At 41.5% G+C, this 19,050-nt stretch overlaps 1 protein-coding gene across 8 annotated transcripts in view; it reads right to left on the reverse strand.

Annotated features, from left to right (window-relative positions):
- The window catches only part of CEP170 (centrosomal protein 170), a 181,973-nt gene that overhangs the window by 121,022 nt on the left and 41,901 nt on the right, over positions 1 to 19,050 (reverse strand). For all 8 annotated transcript variants that reach the window (XM_073338241.2, XM_073338248.2, XM_073338240.2 and 5 more), the window contains exon 3: positions 4,285 to 4,374. In XM_073338241.2, coding sequence (XP_073194342.1) covers positions 4,285 to 4,374 — 90 coding nt within the window. The remainder of the gene's footprint in view (positions 1 to 4,284; positions 4,375 to 19,050) is intronic.

The raw sequence follows: 19,050 nt of genomic DNA on the forward strand, positions 1-19,050 counted from the left end.
TTAACTGACAATGAACTTTGGGGGACGCCAATCCACATCTGAGCTTTCCTGGGAACGTTCAAACTAACATGTAAACAGTGGTGATGGCCTGCAAAAAGCTGAATCATTCATAGACATGTGACTTGCCCAGGTGGCTACAAACTCCATCTTGTTGCTATGATTTTGCACAGGAGAACAAAGGGGTTTCCGCCCACAAGAGAAAGAATATAAAAGGCCCTGGAAACCCCTCCATTTTGTCTTCAGCTGGGTTAAGAGATGGCCTCTCCACCCCCAAGAGATGCCTGAAATAAACTGGAATAAAGGACAGTAACTACGGGGGGTTGAGTGATTGCTGGACCCAGACTAGGAAAGAGTCCAGTCTGTGAAAGAAGCTTATTGGAACATCTCTAAGGGCGAGATTTACCTGTATGCAGTTTCTTAATGTATTAGGCTTAGATTTGCGTGTTTTGTTTAATTTTGCTCGGTAACTTACTTTGTTCTGTCTGTCATTACTTGGAATCACTTAAATCCTACTTTTTATACTTAATAAAATCACTTTTGCTTATTATTGAACCCAGAGTTAGTGACTAATACCTGGGGGAGCAAACAGCTGTGCATCTCTCTCTATCAGTGTTATAGAGGGCAGACAATTTATGAGTTTACCCTGTATAAGCTTTATACAGAGTAAAACAGATTTATTTGGGGTTTGGATCCCATTGGGAGCTGGGTGTCTGGGTGCTGGAGACAGGAGCACTTCTTAAGTTGTTTTCAGCTAAGTCTGCAGCTTTGGGGTGAGTGGTTCAGACCCTGGGTCTGTGTTGGAGCTGACTAGCATGTCTGGCTCAACAAGACAGGGTTCTGGAGTCCCAAGCTGGCGGGGAAAACGGACTCACAGGTAGGCTCAGCACACCAGGTGACAGTCCCAAGGGGCTTTCTGTGATCGAGCCCATCATAGAGATAAGCTCAGATTATTGCATAATGCAGGGATGGCCAAACTTACTGACCCTCCAAGCTGCATATTACAATCTTCAGAAGTTCGAGAGCCTGGGCTTGGGGCTTCAACCCTGCGGTGGGGTGGTAGGGCTAGGGGCTTCTGAAATGTGGGGTCATGGGGTCTCAGGGCTCCAGCCCCCTTGGGACACACCTGCCAGTGCTCGGGGTTTCAACACCTCTCTTGCTGAAGCCCTAAGACCCCCACGCCCTGCTGGGCAGAAGCCCCTAGGGTCCCACAACCCCACTGCAGGGCATAAGCCCTGAGCTTTCCCAAACAGTCTGGCAGGTGGAGAATGGGGGAGACATGGGGGCTCCGAGAGCTGCACTTTAACTGTAAAAGAGCCACGGTTTGGCCACCCCCTGACATAATGAGTAGTAACCGTCTGACCACATGTGGACATATCTAATATAGACAGCAAGTGATGCCCTAACAGCGCCCATTACCATCTAACAGTGCTCAAGCCACCACCACTCAAGTGACCCTTCTGGTCAAGTTTTTGCACTCTGTTAGTTCAAGGTCAATATTTTCAGAAGCCCCTTACCTATGCAAGTCTCTTGCAAGTGGTTTCTCACCAGCACCTGCTTCTTTGTGATCATTGTTAAACTATTTTTGGAGCATGGCACAAAAGAAGCCATCATACTAGTGAAGTATAATGTATTAATGAATATTTGTCTGACAAAAAATCTGAGTCTCAGCTGAACTAATTTGGAAAACTTTTTTTATGATTGGGTGTCTAAATGACTTGCTGACCAGGTTGCCACTGTCGAACTACGGAGATCATAGTAGAGTTACTGGCCAAGTATGTGAAGAAGGAAGAGGACAGGGCAGATGGGGTGACCCCCAGCACAGCCTATGCTGTTTGTGTTAAGTTTACAAAGCAACAATTCTCTGTATTCATACAAACACAGTAATTCTCATTGTGAAGAGACCAATCAAGGCTCATGAGAGCAGAAGTCCCACAAACACCTCAGGGCTCCACTACCACAACAGAGGTGGCGGCCTCTTATCCATTCTATTACCTACCCATTTGGGCTTGCATGGACAACACTGGGTTGGGCAAATCCCCTCCTTAACTTTCCTCACACCTCAGCATGACCTCTCTACAGTAGGCTACAAAGACTGTCATTTAAAATATAATAAAAAACTGCACAAAAGTTGGTTGAGCTATGCCATCTGGTCCGACTGAAAAAAAAAAAAAAAAAAAAGAGAGAGCCAAGCAAGGAATTACCCTTTTTAAAAATAAAATAAAAGAGAAAACGCCCTAAACATAAGCAAGGATCTGGAATTGTTTGAATTGGTCTTAAATTTCTCCTCCCATTCTATTTTGCTCATACTTGTTTTCAGCTTTAGGAAATTGACCCTTTTAAAGCATCACATATGTTACTAGCTGGGATCATATTGTTAGCACATAAATGAAAATAGGTTGTGATGTGTGTACCAAGGAAATGTTCAATTTTTCAGTTCTGTGAAAGGTGTGAAGTTACTGTATACACTGCCCAGCAACTTCTGTTGTTTGGCTGAAATATGACATTGTGATGTCAACGAAAGTTATGAGCTATGGGCATCAGGTTTAGCAGAAAACGGGTGAGGTTCAGAAGGAAGAGATGGGTAAAAATGTAAGGACTACAGTCATATGACCTAATATTCTCTACCCTAACTTGGGGAAAATAAGGAATCCTTTGATATGTAGCCTTTGCATGTTGGGTGAGCTATCACACTATGTCTGAGGCATGATGCTGGGGAGATTAAAACAAAAAAACAAACGAAAGACTATCGATAAACACATGGGCAATACTGATTTAGCTTGTCATAAATATTACAGGAATTGAAGTGCATTGAAGAGATGGCATTCTCACTAAGTACAGTCCCAGGAGTCACAGTGAACATGTTTTTTTAAATATACAGTAGAACCTCAGAGTTGCGAACATCTGAGTTATGAACTGATCCACACCTATTTGGAACTGGAAGTACACAATCAGGCACAGCAGAGACATAAAAAAAAGAAAAGTAAATACAGTACAGTATTGTGTTAAATGTAAACTACTGAAAAAAAAGGAAAAGTTTTAAAAAGTTTTGACAAGGTAAGATAACTGTTTCTGTGCTTGTTTCATTTAAATTAAGATAGTTAAAAGAAGCATTTTTCTTCTGCATAGTAAAGTTTCAAAGCTGTATTAAGTCAATGTTCACTTGTAAACTTTTGAAAGAACCATAACGTTTTGTTCAGAGTTACGAACATTTCAGAGTTATGAACAATCTCCATTCCCAAGATGTACGTAACTGAGGTTCTACTGTAAAATAAACAGGTTTTATACTTCACATTCTTTAATTCAGTCACAGCTACAGGCTATATAAAGTTCATATGGTAATGTCTAAAAGGACTACTAAAATATGACAGTAGCTAAACTTTAAAATAAACTACTATGACGTACACTAATATATTTAACACACTTACAGAAAGGTGAAAGCTTACCCAGCAGGTTGCAAACGCAATCCCTAGAAGTCCCTTAAAATGTAAAAGATCATATGAAGCTTTTTATGAAGAGTTCTGCTCTTGAGAACTTTATTGCCTCTTTATTATACTATAGATTTTCTATCCACTAATTTCACATTTATTACATGATATTCACAGATAAATTACAATGAAAAAAGAAGATATGCTAAAAATAGCAAAGACAAATTATAAAATAAACTATGAGAAAATAATTGTATATGAAATCAACTACTGGATAACTTTTTCACACAAGTATACAACATATCCTTTTTTTCCAGAAAAAAAGAGGAAAACAGATTCCAATTCATTATTAACATGGCTAAACATGATTTCCTACAATAAGTATGCTTTCCCTAGCACTAAAATTTTAGAGAGTGTGATGCCATCTATTAGTGTGCTTATATACTGACCTAATTCAGCTAGAGATTTGTTGCTTCTCTATTTCTGAAATGCTACAGAAGTACTTTTATTATTTGTATTAACATAGTGCCTAAGAGCCCTAGTCATGGACCAGGAACCCACTGCAATATATGCTGTACAAATACAAATACTTACATCATGTTCATTTTTATTCTTCTGAACTTCCTCTACTTCAACTTTAATTTAACACAAACATGCTCTGGTATTACTGTAACATTTAACTTCGCCCCTTTTAAATGTTCCATAGTAGCAGGGAATAAAATCATTTTATTTAGCTGTTCTCCCCATTTGCATTACTAGAACTTCATGATTATTTGTTAATTATCTGTTTGTTTTCTATTTTTTTTTAAAAGATATATCTTACATGACTGGGGAAGCCATCTTAGATTTGTTAACTTACCCCATTTAGGCTGCCCAAATCCTTCACCAAGTGTTCATCTGAAGAGGCATCATAGTTAACTACAGCATGTTGCTTGTCCACACTACGTGACTGAAATATTAAAAAGATTAAAATTAATGCAAGGAGATAATAGGAAAGCTACAGATGAAAAGAGAAGAAGCTACAGACAATCTTTTTCATACTAACATACGTACAGTTATGTGCTTTCTATTGACGTGTTCTACGTTTATCAAAAGTAACTGAATGTGTTTGTGTGATTTATCTAAGATACCCGACCTTCCTTGTTTCATGGTCCTGAGTTATATTTTCTAGAACTCTGTCACTAGAAGCCTCCACAGTTTAGATTTACAACACTTCCAAGCACTTACAAGCTCTTAATGAAATGTAAAACTACCACACTATTTCAGATGGGCTAGAAGTATATTCTGTTGTACCAGGTGTTCCCCAAGGATTGCTAGCAGAGAGATGGTTTTGTAACATGGATAAATAATGTGGAAACAAGGACTAAAATCCTTATATTTGTGCCAAATACAGATGAACTTAAATCTTCAGCATCAACAGGCTAGAATATTAACCCATTACGCTATTTACAACAATGCACCATGAAAGCATTACTTTACAAAGAAGCTTAATAAAAATGTTTAAAACCAGGGAACCAATTTCCCCTCCATATCATTTAGTATGCTAGAAAAACAATTTTAAGGTGATTATTCCAAGGGCAATGTTTGTATCAAGTTTGATTGTCTGACAAACAAATATAATCGTCCCAAATATTTTGTGTACTAAAATGGATGTATATTTGTTAAATTAAGTTGTATCCACCTCCCTGAAAGATATTAGCTCACCAGCACTTGGTGTACGCACAGAACATTGGTTTTGAAACTAATTAGGAAACCTCATAAACGCTAACAAATGGCATGTGTGTCCACTGCTGCAAGAGAACACACATACATTTAGCCATACACTTGCCTCCCAAAGTGCAGAATGGGGGACATCCTTCACTGAGCGAAACCACATGGTAAATTTAGGAGAACATTGGCACTGGTGAGTAAATCACCTTTTCTGGAGTTAAGTAGCATTTGCAAAGAAACAGAGGGAAGAGGCCATTTTTAATTTCCAGCTTCTGATTGGAAAGAGTTAGCATAACCAGATGGTTAGTGCTGGTTATCAGAATGTCATTCAACTATCATTTTCTGTACTGCAGTTCCCATTGTTCTGGGCTATATGGCAATATACATTTTCCCAGACCGCTGTTTTTGTATTACTACTAACACTAACTGTTAAAGAAGAAATCAAAAACGCTAAACAAGTATTTTTAGCTACAATATTACAAATATATGTAGGTGAGTAATGTATTGCTATAATTCACAAACATAACATCTTTAGAAAGCAGAACACTGTTGATTTTGTTTTTACTATCATATATGTGACTTGTTATATTAAATGAGTTGTGTAATAAAAATCTGAGGTAAGTTATTTGATAGATATTTAGAGGTTGGAGACTATGCCTGTTCTTAATACATTAATGTCTTACAGAAAACAAAAATCAAACTGACAACCAAAAAAGTCTATCTCATGGCTATGGTATAAACTAAGTAAAGGTGAAAAGCTCAATATACAGTATTCCATTATTAATTTCTTCCAAGCAATTCACTATGCCACAATTATTTATTAAAAGGAAATGTAGATCCTGCAGAAAATAAAGTGTTATGAAAAAAATATTTAACATTTTTGTTTGCAGTGGTGGTGTGGATATTTTGATGTTTCTTTAAAGCTGGTAAATTTACATGTTTGGACACTTGGGATTTTCTATTTACTTGTGCAGTATACTCTGAGCAAACACACATACCTGATACAGACTTACAAAATTGCGCGTTTCACAGTCTGGTAATCTTAGATTGTGAAGTCATCGTGTAATGGTTGAAGTGATTTGATACATACGGTTATTATTATGCCTTTAAACTTGAATGTATTCTAGTTTTGTATCATTAACAATTACTATCTGTCACACCAGATAACTAAGCATTACCTTCGCCAGTTGCCCAAAACACCTACATACAACAAGATTTAGACAAGTTGCTGATTACCTTCATGTTCCAATTTAAAATCTCCAACGGCCGTTCATATTTCCTCTGACCCAAAAGAGATAAGCATGTAAGGATTCCAGGCCAGAGTTAATCATGAAAAGGCTTTATTTTTATTATTTAAATATGTGACCAAGAATTAACCTTCAACAGATTCTTCAGAGGTAGAGATACTTAAACTAAGGATTCAGGATTCTCCAAAGACTTCTGTATTAGACAATTCAATGATATTTCCTGAATGCAATTAAGAGTGTGGAATTTCTCTTGCTTCCTATCAAATTAAATAGATCTTTAAATTAAGAGCTTGCTTTAAAGTCAATCTGTTCTGCTTTCAGGTCCAGATTACTCATCATGTTTACCTCACAACTGTTTCCACAATCTTGCACAAAATGTTAGCATTAAACCCAGATTCACAAAAATAAACCGTCACTTATAAATCTGTTACTAATGTTTCTTCTAGACTAACAGAAGAAATTTCACAATACATACTGTCACAGTATGTGTTAAGTAATACCCCAATTTACTACATTGATTCCAGGTCTCAAGATTGGAAAAACAAAAAACGGCTAAGGTACGAAGAAATAGGGAGGAACAATCAAGGGAAGGCACAATATTTTTATTAAATCAAACATACTCAGTATGACACCACCAGTAAAGGTTCCACAGTTAAGGAGAGTCTAGCTTCCCACCCCCCAATTCTAAGTTCTGTTTTCTATCCACTGTAACTTTTGATTGGAATAACTAATTTATTAGAAATTGGTATGCTTAATATCAGGTATGAAGAATTTCTGACAAATTTGGAAAGTGTCGGATTAAAGATTGTATATGTTACTTACAATAAAATGGATTTTTAAATAAAAAACACTTTTAAAGAAAAGGTTCCCAGTGTCTTGGAATATTTTAGCACATATCTTCTCTGCATTGGTAGGACTAACATCTATCTTAATCACTGCCACTAGAACTGTAAGATCTGGAATCTTTTCACCATTTTATGGTTGCCAATGTCTTATCCATCTCTCTCACTTCTTAATAGGCATATTGGCTTTTTTGGTTTTTTTTTTTTTGCTGCTGCTGCTGGTTTTAAGGAATCACATGCTGCATGGATTCCAGACTGGGATTTTCCCTCTGGTATTACTTGTGGTCTTCAATTCAAACTTACAGCCTATCACCTTCCTCTTCTCTATGGGATTTTATTGATAGCATTCATTTTTAAACAGAGGAACAAATTAGGATCAGGGCCCAATTTTGTTACATGTTGTACAAACATAAAAGAAGACAGTGTCTGCTCAAAAGAATTTATAATTTAGAACAGTGGTTCTCAACCTATTTACCATTGTGGGCCGCATATGCGGCTCTGTGTGTGTTATATGGGCACATCCACACAATCTATATACTACTTGTATGGCCCTGAGGATGTTGCTGGGGAGCAGATGTGTGCTGATTGGGATGCTGGTTGAGAACCACGGATCTACATGGTCTTGAAAAGTAAAAAAAAAAAAAAAAATCCAGTTCAATATAGATTAGTTCTAGAAATGTGGCTGTTTTGAGGTGGTGAGGTGATGTCGGGGACTATGCCATTTGAAATGGACTTTTATAGTAATTTCAGAACTTCATCCGGACTTTAAATATATAGTAATTAAAATAGAACACAGAGCTTGAGAAGATTCATGGATACCTAGCAGTCATATGCAGATATGGAAATAAGGGTAGGAAGCTTCAGTGATAACATGATGAGAAGTCCAACCCCCACTCAAACTACCAGCTGCTGGAAAAGGAGGCTCCATCTTTTGGATCTTCTTTTAACAAGTGTCTGAAATGTAAAGCTCTACGCCCTCAGCAGCTGGAAAGGAGAAAGAAACAGTTACTCACTGTAACTGTGGTTCTTCGAGATGTGATGCAGCTGTGAGCCCAGCAAACTTGAGTGGGAGAAATTTGCCTCCCAGTATCCATAGAGGGGTGGCGCTTGTGGCCATAGCCCCTCCATTGGCTACATGAGGTGGCACCGTCCCTACCCTCCCTCAGTTCCTTTGCACCGAACACAAGATTTCAATGCAGAGGGGACACAGGGCGGGTTGTGGAATACACGTCAGCATCACATCTCAAAGAACCACAGTTACTGTAAGCAATCATTTCTTCTTTGAGTTGTTACAGATGTGTTTTTCACTTAGGTGACTCACAAGCCGTACCCACCCCACAGGAGGCAAGGCTCTGAGTCTACCTAAACAAGGACCGCAGAACCGCTCAACCAAAGCCTACATCCACCCTGGAAGATGAAGTTAGAGTGTAATGGTTCATGAATGTACAACCACATGAATTGACAACCACACAGCAGTCCTTCAAAATGTCCAATACGGAAAAGAATACAATGAGAAACGCTATGGATGTTGCTTATGCCCTTGTAAAGTGAGCTCGCACCCAGCGAGGGGGAATAGCTGAGGCTATTTCACATGCTGTTTTGATGCAGGATATTATCCATTTGGAGATCATCTGCAAAGAGACAGGTTGACCATTCATGTGGCCTGCATACAATACAAACAATGAGGGCAAAACATGAAACTGTTTAGTTCTGTCCAGATAAAAGGCCAGATATCTAAGGTATCAGAGTAACAGCCGTGTTAGTCTGTATTCGCAAAAAAAGAAAAGGAGTACTTGTGGCACCTTAGAGACTAACCAATTTATTTGAGCATAAGCTTTCGTGAGCTACAGCTCACTTCATCGGATGCATACTGTGAAAAGTGTAGAAGATCTTTTTATACACACAGAGCATGAAAAAATACCTCCCCCCACCCCACTCTCCTTACAATGTGTATGATAATCAAGGTGGGCCATTTCCAGCTCAAATCCAGGTTTTCTTCCCCCCCCCCCCCAAGACGTTCTGGTTAAACCCTGGATTTGTGCTGGAAATGGCCCAACTTGATTATCATGCACATTGTAAGGAGAGTGATCACTTTAGATAAGCTATTACCAGCAGGAAAGTGGGGTGGGGGGAGGTATTTTTTCATGCTTTGTGTGTATAAAAAGATCTTCTACACTTTCCACAGTATGCATCTGATGAAGTTAGCTGTAGCTCACGAAAGCTTATGCTCAAATAAATTGGTTAGTCTCTAAGGTGCCACAAGTACTCCTTTTCTTAATATAAATAGTGTATTTGTGTGCAGTATTTAAAATATATTGTGGTGGCTCTCTATATCTAAGGTATGGAGACAATGCTCCTCTGGAGATGAATGCAGTTTAGGAAAAAACAAATATAGCTCCTGGTTCAAATGAAACAGATAACTTTAGACACATATTTTGGATGTGATCATAAAGTCACCTTGTTTTTGGAGAACTGTTTATAAGGAAGCTCTGCCCTTAAAGCCTGCAGCTCACACACACTCCTTTGTAGAGGTTATTGCTATCAGGAAAGCAGTTTTCTGACCCTACAGTGGAAAGGGGCAAGATGCTAGCAGCGCAAGTGGAGGACCCATCAGAGCTGCCAGGACTGTGCTTAAGTTCCACTGGGGAAACAGCTGTTGGACCAGGGGATGTAGACAAAAGTCCTTTTAAGAACCTTGTTACCATGGCGTCAGAGAAGACTAATCTTCCCTGAACAGAGGGATGAAATGATAATATCACTGCCAGATGCATTTCCAATGAACTAAGTGTAAGCACCAACATGTGAAGATGTAGCAGGTACTCCAAGATGTCCTGGATAGAAGCCAGTGTTGGTTGAATTCCACTGGCTAATGACCACACTGAAAACTGCTTTCATTTAGCTGAGTAGGCTGTTCTGTTACAGGACTTTCTACTGTTGAGCAGGACTTGCTGGACAGTCGCCAAACACTGCTCTTCCTCTTCATTCAGCCATGAAGCAGCCATGCTATGAGATGCTGGGAGCTGAGAATGGGATGCAAAGTGCCGCTGTGATTGTGACTAAGCGCCTCAGGATGTAAATGAAACAATAAGGGAGGCTGAACAGACAGAGTGAGAAGGTTGGAGAACCAGCACTGTCTCGGCCACGCCAGGGCAACAAGAATAAGGTTGACCTGATCTGCCATAAGATTGAGGATGACCTGAGGGGTGATCAGAATTGGGGAAAAGGCATACAGGAGAGTTGACTGCCAACTGCGATGGAAAGCGGCTGACAGGGGGCCTGGACCGAGCTCCCCTTGAGTGCAGAACAGATGACATTTCCTGTTGTCTTCTGTAGTGAACAGGTTGATCGTCAGGATGTCCGAAGCTGTGAAGATGACCTGGAGAACACTTATTTTCAGGGACCATTTGTGACTTAGGGAAAAATACCTGCTGAGATGGTTCACAAGAAGATTCTGATCCCAGGCAAGTGAATGGCTATCAGAGTAATGTTCTACTCAATGTAGAACTATCACTGATTGCCTCCAAGCAGAGCAACCTTGTTTGTGTTTCCCCTTGTTTATTCACATAATACACTGTGGTGGTATTGTCATGTACCAGATATATTTGTTGAGGCCACAAAGGTCAAGGATGGGTCTTTCCCAAATCCAAGGGGGTGGGTACCCAGGAAGTACTGGGAGTAGAAGCCATGTCCCCAGTGTTCTGGTAGAACCTCTTCCCCCATTCCCAAAACCAACAGAGTGCGCACCTGCTCAAGGAGCATTATCTTGTGAGAGAGGTACCTAAAGAGGGATGTGGAGAGGAACTGGATGGCATAACCCAATCTGATGGCGCTTAAGACCCAGCTGTTGGTAGTCATCAAGCTCAAAGCATTGTGAAAGTGGGCCAACTTGTCCCCAAAGGTGGGGAGATGCGGAGGGAGAAGCAACAACTGGACTGAGGAATCAAAATGGGCACTTGGAAAGATACAGGAGAGGGCATGTGAACTGCTCGAACCCCAAGCCCAACTGCTTTCTCCTGTGGGATCCATCCCTCTGTCTTGGAGGAGGAAATGGCTAGCCAAACATGCACTGCAGATGGTACTGCTGCTGGAGTGGTGCCTCTTCACTGCTGGCGTGTACACCCCCAAGGACCGCAGGGTAGAAATAGAGTCCTTGAAGGAATGTGACAACTTGTCAGTTTTGTCTGAGAACAGTGTTTGCCACTGAAGGGCAAATCTCCAGTGGCTTGCTGGACATTGGGGACAACACCCTAATTCTGCAGCCAGGAAGCCCACCTCATGGTGACCGCAGAGGCTAGCTCCCTGGTCGATCTGTCCATGATGCAGAGCATGGCTTGCAAAGATGTCTTAGCTACTATGCACGAGGCCTTGGGCTGCTGGTCTGTGAACTTTGACATAGCTATCAAAGCCATATTTGGGCAACAAGCCTTGCTGGTTAGCAGTACGCATCTGCAAGGTAGATCTTCCTGCCCCTAATTGTTTAGGAGTCCCTATCTTTGGAGGTGGACTTAAATCTGCCCTGCCAGGCTCTGTCGTTCATTGCAGTTACAACTAGGGAATTGGGGCCAGATGGGAGTAAAACCACTCAAATTGCTGTGGGGGATGAAATAGCGCTTTTCCATGTATTCAGCCACAGATGGTACCAAAGCTGACATGCTCCAGATATGCTTAGTCAGTTCAAGGAGCACATTATGGATAGGGAGGGCAATCTTCCCAGGAGCAGTAAAATGTTCACCAATTCATGGATGTTTTCCTGCAATATCTCTGTTTGGATACCGAGGGAAGTAGCACTTTGCAAAAGGTCTTAGTACTTCTTAAAATTCTCCACTAGGGGTGGATAAACCAGGCAGCACAGCATCATCCAGAGACAAAGACAAGGCTCTTAACTGAGCCAGAGCTGGATTCTGCTCCAGGGCTGACAGACCCAGATGGGATGACTCTGGAGGCTCCACAGGGAGAAAGACCGCCAATGACTGGGTCTGCAGCAGATTCACGGATACCACTGCAGAACTGGCTGGCAATCTCGCCTTTGAGCGAGACAAAACAGCAGACCTCTGCAACCAAGGAGCATCCCATGGATTCGATTCATTGGAGGCCACTGACATGGATAAGGCATTGGAGGTCAGTAGGTGCTGGGCCAGAGACCTCCGTCCTGACCACGAGATGCTCGCCAGTCATAGATTCATAGATACTAAGGTCAGAAGGGACTATTATGATCATCAAGTCTGACCTCCTGCACAACGCAGGCCACAGAATTTCACCCACCCACTCCTGCGAAAAACCTCTCACCTATGTCTGAGCTATTGAAGTCCTCACATTGCGGTTTAAAGACTTCAAGGAGCAGAGAATCCTCCAGCAAGTGATCCGTGCCCCATGCTACAGAGGAAGGCGAAAAACCTCCAGGGCCTCTTCCAATCTGCCCTGGAGGAAAATTCCTTCCTGACCCCAAATATGGCAATCAGCTAAACCCTGAGCATATGGGCAAGATTCACCAGCCAGATACTACAGAAAATTCTTTCCTGGGTAACTCAGATCTCACCCCATCTAATATCCCATCACAGGCCATTGGGCCTATTTACCATGAATATTTAATTACCAAAACCATGTTATCCCATCATACCATCTCCTCCATAAACTTATCGAGTTTAATCTTAAAGCCAGATAGATCTTTTGCCCCCACTGCTTCCTTTGGAAGGCTATTCCACAACTTCACTCCTCTGATGGTTAGAAACCTTCGTCTAATTTTAAGTCTAAACTTCCCCATGGCCAGTTTATATCCATTTGTTCTTGTGTCCACATTGAGCTTAAATAATTCCTCTCCCTCTACGGTATTTATCCCTCTGATATATTTATAGAGAGCAATCATATCTCCCCTCAACCTTCTTTTTGTTAGGCTAAACAAGCCAAGCTCCTTGAGTCTCCTTTCATAAGACAAGTTTTCCATTCCTCGGATCATCCTAGTAGCCCTTCTCTGTACCTGTTCCCGTTTGAATTCATCCTTCTTAAACATGGGAGACCAGAACTGCACACAGTATTCCAGATGAGGTCTCACCAGTGCCTTGTATAACGGTACTAAAACCTCCTTATCCCTACTGGAAATACCTCTCCTGATGCATCCCAAGACCGCATTAGCTTTTTTCACAGCCATATCACATAGGATGACTATGAGCTGCCAATGATCAACCACTACTCCAAGGTCCTTCTCCTCCTCCGTTACTTCTAACTGATGCATCCCCAGCTTATAACTAAAATTCTTGTTATTAATCCCTAAATGCATGACCTTACACTTCTCACTATTAAATTTCATCCTATTACTATTACTCCAGTTTACAAGGTCATCCAGATCCTCCTGTATGATATCCCTGTCCTTCTCTAAATTGGCAATACCTCCCAGCTTTGTATCGTCCGCAAACTTTATTAGCACACTCCCACTTTTTGTGCCGAGGTCAGTAGTAAAAAGATTAAATAAGATTGGTCCCAAAACCAATCCTGGTAACCATAACCTGGTAACCATAACTGTCCATGGTCAGCCCTTGATGCTGGTTGGGCAATGGAGAGTGGGAAGATGATGACCCCGATTCAGACATACAGGAGCCTAGGGATCCTGAGGTAAGAGCAGAGCAAGACCAGAAGGAGTGAGTATGCAGTCTGACTCATTCGTTGCCCAGAACGAGGATGGAGGAGGCACTGCCGATGGATCCTGTACTCTCAGTACAGAGCATGCTGGTGCAGGAAGCAGCGTAGGTCCCAAAGGGAACAGTAGTACTGGAGTATCTCATAGTACTGACATCAAGGGCTGTGAAAGCCACTATGAAAAAAATTTGTGGTGCCGAATGCAGCAGTGCCGAGGAGATTCCTGGTACCAAGGTCCCCCATTCTGATTCCAGAACAAGCCCTACTTCCACAATTTGTGGAAGGAGAACATTTGAGTTCAGTGCAAACAGACCCGAGGGTTCGCTGGCTCATTCAATTGAAGGGGCTGTAGTTAACACAGCCCTGGCAAAGTCCTGGACCAAAAGAGAGGTCAGGACCAAAAGGCAGAGGAGGTCTATACCTGCTTAATATGCTGCTGATGTGGAAACATTTGGTAGCCCAGCATCTCCCTCGTCAGTACTAGACTTAACATATGACCAAAAGACAGAACTGATGCCAACAGTACAGGAGAGTCAATGGTACAGGGTTTCTAACCTCCCTACTAGGTACCGGGGCTCCTCTCTTTCTTCAGGGATGCATATGCTCTGGAATGTGAAGTGGCAGCGCTCTCAGCGCCCAAGGGCGATATCTGACCCGATGAGGGTGTTTTACTGAACCCACTGCCTGGCGTTTTTGAGCAGATGCTGCTTCAGGAGAAAATCCTGAGCCACTTGAATCTATTTCTTAAATGATCTGCATATCGTGCAATGCTCCTTGATGTGGGCTTTACTGAGACACAGCAAGCACCACATGTGGGGATCACTGTTGGGGCTCGCTTCCCCACACACAGGGCAATGTTTAAATCCCAGTGAGGGAATTCCCAAGGGAAACAAACTACTCTAACACTAAGGGTACTACTACCTATATACCACAAGAGAAAAAACTAACCAGGTGAGAGGTTGTGAGGCTGAGATCACACACAGCTCCGACTCCACCTGCAGGCAATAAGAAGGAACAGAGAAAGGGTTGGGATGGCACCGCCTCATGAAGCCAGGGGAAGGGCTATGGCCACAAGGCATGAACGCCACCTCTCTACGGGTACTGCTAGGTAAATTTCTCTGGCTCCAGTGAACTGGGAGCACACACACACTGAAGTGGAATACACAGCTGCATCTTCTCAAAAAACAGCTTGCTTTGTCTTCTTCACCTTCCAGAGGCAAACAACCAGTCTTGGAATTCAGTACTGTAATGGTTTGCAATGGCAGCAAGTCTGCCACACACAACAATATAGGAGTCATAATTTCCCAACAGTGAGCACAAATACATTTTGTGACATAACGTTGTTTGCATTCTGGTGGTCCCCAGCTGGCATTACACTCCTATTTCTTCTCCCCACCGTTCTTCATGGGCGGAGGGTGAACCCCCTCTTCAGGAAGGCTAGCCCACTGGCTCCACCCGAGCACCCCCTGGGCCTAACTGAGTCCTGAGTATTCCCCCCATCCCCTGTGGCCAGAGGAGCCCTGAGATGCCAGCTGGCCAAGACCCCCCCGAGCGTCAGCCCCAGCACTGAGCCGCCAGCAGGCCCGAGCCTCAGGTCACTGGCTGGAGCTGAGCCCCCACCAGCTTCAGGGGAGAGGGGGAGCAAGGGCATGGCCTTGGGAAGGAGCACGGGCAGGGACACCGTCTGGGTTTCGGGAGGCTTAGCCTCCCCAGCCTATGATACCCTCTGCCTATGTTGTTCATTGAGAATGTGTGGAAGCAGGAACCAGCAACAACAGTTCTATGTCCTCCAACTTTCTGCTCTCCTTGTACCACTTGAGGAGTACAAAGAGAGCAGAACAGAACATAGAATCTGCCCCAAAGTACTAATTGCAGCCTCTGGATCCTTTCAAAATAACATGTGGCTCTCAGGTTGAAAAGGTAGGACTTTGTTGGAAAATGGGAATTAAATTATCTTGTTTTATATACCTTTGTATGATATTCAGAAAAAAGGTCTATCCAATTTTTCTAGAAATTATCCAGTATTCTAAATGAATCTGAATTGGAAAGGAAGTGTTCAGGATGTAAAACCCCCAATTCCAACAACATTTGCCCACAGAAAAGTGGTAAAAATTGGTACAAAATAAGAATGTGTGCACACAAAGAAAAAAAAAGTTATTTTTGGCTGGAATAATGGATCTCAAATATGAGCATCAAAATTATCTCATATGGACAGTATTGTCAACAATTCAGAATTTTTCACCTTCTGGGTGATTCTACGACCTGGAAACAATGGGCTTTCTCACAATGCTGATTTATAAAAATAAAAAAATATATTTTTTTAAAACATGCAGTATTTACACAGGAGTAAAGTTACATACTGTAGTATTCAAGATTAGATTTATCTCAAATACAAAGTTATAAACACTAGTGCTTTTGTATACCTTACATAAAAATCCACTTTAGGGCAAGTCTGCATCCACAGACTTGAATAAAACATCTGTTAAAAGAACAGTGATTAGGCACAGATCTAAAATTTAATCCTCTACTTTATTCCTTTCCCCCCCTTTTATAAAGTATACAACCACATACCACACAACAGAACCACTAACCCAGGAACTTATCCTTGCAACAAAGCCCGTTGCCAATTGTGCCCACATATCTATTCAGGGGACACCATCACAGGGCCTAATAACATCAGCCACACTATCAGAGGCTCGTTCACCTGCACATCCACCAATGTGATATATGCCATCATGTGCCAGCAATGCCCCTCTGCCATGTACATTGGTCAAACTGGACAGTCTCTACGTAAAAGAATAAATGGACACAAATCAGATGTCAAGAATTATAACATTCATAAACCAGTCGGAGAACACTTCAATCTCTCTGGTCACGCAATCACAGACATGAAGGTCGCTATCTTAAAACAAAAAAACTTCAAATCCAGACTCCAGCGAGAAACTGCTGAATTGGAATTCATTTGCAAATTGGATACTATTCATTTAGGCTTGAATAGAGACTGGGAGTGGCTAAGTCATTATGCAAGGTAGCCTGTTTCCTCTTGTTTTTTCCTACCCCCCTCCCCCCCAGATGTTCTGGTTTAACTTGGATTTTAACTTGAAGAGTGGTCAGTTTGGATGAGCTATTACCAGCAGGAGAGTGAGTTTGTGTGTGTATGGGGGTGGGGGGGATGTGAGAAAACCTGGATTTGTGCAGGAAATAGCCCAACTTGATTGTCATGCACATTGTGTAAAGAGTTGTCACTTTGGATGGGCTATCACCAGCAGGAGAGTGAATTTGTGTGGGGGGGGGGTGGAGGGTGAGAAAACCTGGATTTGTGCTGGAAATGGCCCACCTGATGATCACTTTAGATAAGCTATTACCAGCAGGACAGTGGGGTGGGAATAGGTATTGTTTCATATTCTCTGTGTATATATAAAGCCTGCTGCAGTTTCCACGATATGCATCTGAGGAAGTGAGCTGTAGCTCACGAAAGCTTATGCTCTAATAAATTGGTTAGTCTCTAAGGTGCCACAAGTACTCCTTTTCTATTTTTAGCAAGGCTTCTATAATATCTATGATCAGTTAACAGAGAAGATAAAGAAATTGGCATTTAATAGTGGTTTTTATCGTGTTTTGCCCACATTCTTTGCATTTAGAGAATAATGGAAGGACCTGCACAAAGAACTATATATGCACAACAAAAAGTCATTATTATTTTTTACCCATGGGCTATTACAGTCATGCAAGAATGCAAGCCATGTAAGTATACTAAACAGAACTTGCTTCAAACCATGAGTGCCCTGGCTTCTGCTTGCTTGCACTACAAAGTAAATACATGGAAGATGAACTTAGTATAATAGTGGAATGTATTGTAAAATTAAATTAAAAGTTCAAACTAATTAAAAGTTCAAAATTACTTTTAGGAGGCATGAAAGTTTTGGCAGATAGAACATGCAATGCTATAGGGCTGTGAAGCCCCAACTCCCATACCTCCAAGCATTAAAACCTCACCTCACACCATTTACCCTACAGAAAACTGCTAAATTACAAAAGTGTGTATCAGATCTGTAACGTGGTGTGAGATACAAGAATAAACACACCATGTGCAAGTGATAGCAGAAGCCAGGGACGATGAAATACTGTCTTGGTAGCACAACCTATTCTAGCAATAACCAACAACCATCTCCCAACAGTTTTAAATACTCCATTTGAGCAGTTGGAGACAAAACATTATATTTCAGATACAAAATTCAATTCACTCATTATGGTGGTTCAGAATACAGAAAGCCAAATATTTTACATATCAGATTGGAAAGAGACAGACAATGGTAAACTCTTATTAATGCTTTACTTTCATTGTATACTACCACAAATTATTATGAGGATTTTTGAAGACAGTGGACACTACACTGGGATTCCTGAAGGCATGGGGTAGAAAAAATAGCAATTACAAGAAATTTTGCAACTTAAGGTATATAACTCTTGAGAATGAACATATCCACTGAGATTTGGGATGGTAGCAATAAGCTAACACAATTCCACAATCTACTGAAACAAACAAGGGGTGTGTGATAGAGGTCCACTGGTGATTCACTTTGTGTCAGCAACTCCTGCCAGGCCTGATGTTCTCGCTACACCTGATATACTGTTGTCATGATACATAACATACACAATAAGTGGCATGTCAGATATCATTGGAATACTAAACTCACTGATCATTATATTCTTGAATGATATATGTACAGGATGTGTACAAAGAGTTATGGAAACCTGCTAGAATTATATTATTGGAATGTGTTTGACAAGGAATGCCTAAGTCCAGTGAAACTCTGTGACGGAGGACATGTAGAAAAAAAATGAAAAGCTAGAAGGAAAGAAAGCTTCAAAGGACAGGGTATATGTGCTCATCTGTGCTAACACTGATGGGAGTGACAAATGCCTGCTGTTCATGATCGGGAAGTCAAAATGATCCAAATGCTTTCCAAAGGTTTTCAGTAAACTTCCCCTCAGTTATGTCAGTTCAACAAATGCCGTCAACTCCCCTTACTCTTCTCGATCCGGTGGAGTACAAAAGTCTACAGGAAAGCGATCTGTGGTCATAGAATCATAGAATATCAGGGTTGGAAGGGACCTCAGGAGGTCATCTAGTCCAACCCCCTGCTCAAAGCAGGACCAATTCCCAGTTAAATCATCCCAGCCAGGGCTTTGTCA

Source organism: Lepidochelys kempii, chromosome 3 (assembly GCF_965140285.1).
Source record: "Lepidochelys kempii isolate rLepKem1 chromosome 3, rLepKem1.hap1, whole genome shotgun sequence".
Classification (NCBI taxonomy): domain Eukaryota; kingdom Metazoa; phylum Chordata; order Testudines; family Cheloniidae; genus Lepidochelys; species Lepidochelys kempii.